General features: G+C 37.5%; 1 protein-coding gene across 1 annotated transcript; it reads left to right on the top strand.

The window, feature by feature from the left end:
• The first annotated feature begins 2349 nt into the window (after window positions 1–2349).
• Window positions 2350–3324, top strand: LOC143603786 (uncharacterized). The gene has a single exon (XM_077080487.1). The coding sequence runs from the start codon at window positions 2350–2352 to the stop codon at window positions 3322–3324; it is 975 nt and encodes a 324-aa protein (XP_076936602.1).
• The last annotated feature ends 462 nt before the right edge of the window (window positions 3325–3786 follow it).

Raw genomic sequence — 3786 nt, 5'->3', positions numbered from 1 at the left:
ACGCAGGCAAATAGGTTGAGGCAGCTGGCTTAAGGGGGACACAGGGCATGGACTGAAGAGACTGGCATCCATGATGAAGTGTTATGACTGTTTTAATTAATTACTTATGAAAAGACAATTTGTATGTTAAGACAAGAATGAATGTTTTGTAATGTGATCTTTGAAGTTTTTAATCATTTCGCGAAGTTTTTAATTTACTCTGATTTTAGAACTGTGTTTATGAGTAAATCCAACACCAAAGTAGGGTTACCAGGAACGGGGCCTTACATATCAGAGCCAACGGTTTTAGCGAATTAGGTATTATGATAATAGTACCTAAGCTTTAACCTTAAGAATTTGGATATTATTATTCTATTTTATTATGTAGGGATAAGATAGGATTGGTAATATTTTCTATCCCTAAGACTAATTAAGTTCAGATGTTGTATGTTAACTACTTTGGTCATAGACACCGAGTTGCTAGGAGATCTAACCCAACACCTATTCCTGATCCGCCAGATATGGCCAGCAACAATAACAATAGTTACTACACCAACTTTTTCGGCCGGGAGCAGCCGATAGTTCCTAACTTACCATATGGAACCCAACCGGAATACTTATCGGGCAGTCAACAAATGTCGATCGAGATATCGGGCGATACAGTTGAAAACATTCCCAACATTACCCGAAAGAGGAAGCCGAAGTTCAAAGTAGGCTCAAACAGGAAATTTACACTGATTCATCCAGTTAGATGAATTGCCATTCAGACCCATGCAGGTGGCATTTCGAATCTCCACCTCAGAATGTTAAAATATTAGCAGGACCTAGTCACCGTAACCCAGTACAATCTCAGATGCCAATAGGTGATTCCTCCAAACCTGAAGAGGAAGATGAAGAATTTCATCCTCAATTCTCACCATATGTAGGCCCAATTCCGACTATCTCGGAACAAGCTAATGAGATAAGAGAAGAAGGGCGGTTGATAGAGGAATTTTACACCAATACTATACCTGACGAAGAAATGCAGGCATATGTAGCTAACCTGCACTTATATCCCAGGAAAACTGCATATCTATTCTCTGCTGCATCAGCACCCACTGGATATCCAAACTCGCCTAACGCGGTGATGGACAAGCTTAGAGTGAACGGGTTAACAAAAAGAAAATAGGAAAGAAAATTATAAAGAAATGCGATAAAATGAAAAGTCTTGTCAAAAAGTGGGTTAATGATTAGAACAAGTTGTTATGTAATAATGTTGTTGAATTTCCTTTCTGATGCATTATAAATCAAGTGAAATGGAAATGTTGTACTACTATTTTCTGAGTTATTGTCATCTTTATTTACAGCATGTCAGGAAAAGAAAAAGGCTGATAACAATCCTACTGTCCAAGACAATAATAGAGAAAAGACAGTAGTGGAAAATATAAGAGCGGTGCCTCCAGAATATTTGAGTGATATTCGCGATTTAATAAAAGAAGCTGTAAATCCACTTGTTGAACTTATGAAAAATAATCTAAGTAGAACTGCTTCACGTTCTAAAAGACCCAGTCAAAGCAAAAATGAAACTGTTCAATCAAAAAGAGAAACTAAGAAAGAAACCGAAAAGAAAAAAATCCGAAAGGAAGGAGTCGGAAAAGAAAGAATCAGAGAAGAAAGAAGAAGAGAGTGTTCATAGCTCGACTACTGAAAACGAGCTACCTGATAAAACGAAGAAATTAAAAATACAAAATGGATGTGATTTTAAGGTATTCAAAGTTTATAGTCCTAAAGAATTTTACGAGGATAAAGGTGCGATTGTAACCCTCCGATGGTTGGAGGAAATGAAGTTGATTGTGATTATCAGAAAGGGCACCGAATGGGAGAAAGTTCAGTATACATTCCAAATGTTTAAAGGGGAGGCCTTAGAATGGTGGAATACCCTTATTGATATCAAGGGTAGAGAGAATTTATACAATCTGGAATGGAAGGTATTCAAGGAGATGATTTTGAGAAGGTTTTGTCCGATTAATGAAATAGATCAAATTCAAACCAATTGTGAAACCATAGAGTGGTAGGAACAAATCTCAAGGAGTATAACACGAAGTTCCTTGAGTATTGCAGAATTGTCCCTCATTTAGTCACTCCCGAATTCAACAAAGTGACTAGATATATTTACGGATTGCCGATTGAGATCCGTGATTTAGTCCGTTAGCACATGCCCGCGACCACTGAATTGGCAATGGAGTTAGCCGGATATCTGATGGATGGGAAGATCCGGAATCGTGTTGAAAAGAATAAAAATGAAGAGAAACAGTTTGTTGGTGGAAAAGTAAGGAAGATTGAAAAGAAAAAGGAAGGGATGTTTATGTATACGTGTCCGATTTGTAAGTCATGTGGAAGAAAGGCATTATGGAAAAAAAGACAATTGTGTGTTTTGATTATGCAGAGAATGGGCATTTTAGTACGGAATGCCCGAAGAGCAAACTAGTGATCACCACAGCAGGTGCAAGGGGAAGTGGTGCAAGGGCAGAAGACAGGAAAGGAAATGCCCAGGTTTTTATGCTCGATACGCAGAAGGCAACAGATATACCAGACGTGGTCACCGGTACGTTTTCTATTAATAATGTTTATGCTAGAGTTTTGTTTGACTTAGGTGCTAATCAGAGTTTCTTAGATCATAAATTTTGTAGTCTGTTAAATGAATCTCTAGTGAAATTAGATAATCTTTATGAAGTTGAAACTGCTAATGGTGATTTAATTAGAATACGCAAGGCCTTAGGTAACGCAACAATTTCGTTAGCTAGTCACGACATACATGTTCGACTATTACCTATGACCTTAGCAGGATTTGATGTAGTTTTGGGTATGGATTGGTTATCAATAAACCAAGCCCGTATCTTGTGTAATGATAAAGCAATTGAAATTCGAGCACCGAACAATAAGATTGTCCGTATAGTTGGAGACAATGAGGCAGGAAAAGTTGGAATCATTTCGAAGATAAAAGCAAGCCATTGCTTAGGCAAGGGATGCCTTTCATTCATGGCTTTTATAACGAAAGCTCCTGAACCAAGGAAGATTGAAGAAGTGCCGGTCGTTTCCGAATTTAAGGATGTATTCCCTGATGAGATGACAGGAATTCCGCCAGATAGAGAAGTGGAATTTAAGATTGATTTAGTACCAGGAACCTCACCCATCGCTAAGTCTCCTTATAGACTAGCACCCACCAAGATGAAGGAATTGAAGAAACATTTGGATGAATTATTAGAGAAAGGATTTATAAGACCAAGTTATTCACCGTGGGAAGCCCCAATCTTGTTAGTTAAAAAGAAGGATGGTTCGATGAGGATGTGTATAGATTATCAATAAGGTCACAATCAAGAATAAATATCCGCTCCCAAGAATCGACAATTTGTTTGATCAACTTCAAGGAGCATGTCATTTATCTAAAATGGATCTTAGATTTGGATATCATCAATTGAAGGTACAAGAAGAAGATAAACCAAAAACAACATTTAGAACGAGGTACAGACATTATGAGTTTACTGTTATGCCATTTGGACTCATTAATGCTCTGGTATCATTCATGGATATGATGAACCATATTTGTAAGCCATATCTTGATAAGTTTCTTATTGTGTTCATTGATGATATTCTTATATACTCCAAATCCAAAGAGGATCATCAGGTTCATCTGAAGGCTATGTTGGAAACGTTGAGAAAAGAAAAGTTATACGCCATATTCTCTAAGTGTGAATTTTGGTTGTCGGAAGTTCAATTTCTTGGTCATATTGTAAACGCCAAAGGTATTCAAGTTGATCCCGCTAAGAT

This window comes from Bidens hawaiensis, unplaced genomic scaffold (genome assembly GCF_021521415.1).
Source record: "Bidens hawaiensis isolate Kalapana, Puna unplaced genomic scaffold, B.hawaiensis_p1.1 tig00062705_1, whole genome shotgun sequence".
Taxonomy (NCBI): Eukaryota; Viridiplantae; Streptophyta; class Magnoliopsida; order Asterales; family Asteraceae; genus Bidens; species Bidens hawaiensis.
This window is presented reverse-complemented; position numbering and strand designations above follow the sequence as displayed.

Excerpts from the sequence above, each read along its gene's own strand:
- LOC143603786 (XM_077080487.1), top strand. The coding sequence starts at position 2,350 with ATGTGGAAGAAAGGCATTATGGAAAAAAAGACAATTGTGTGTTTTGAT.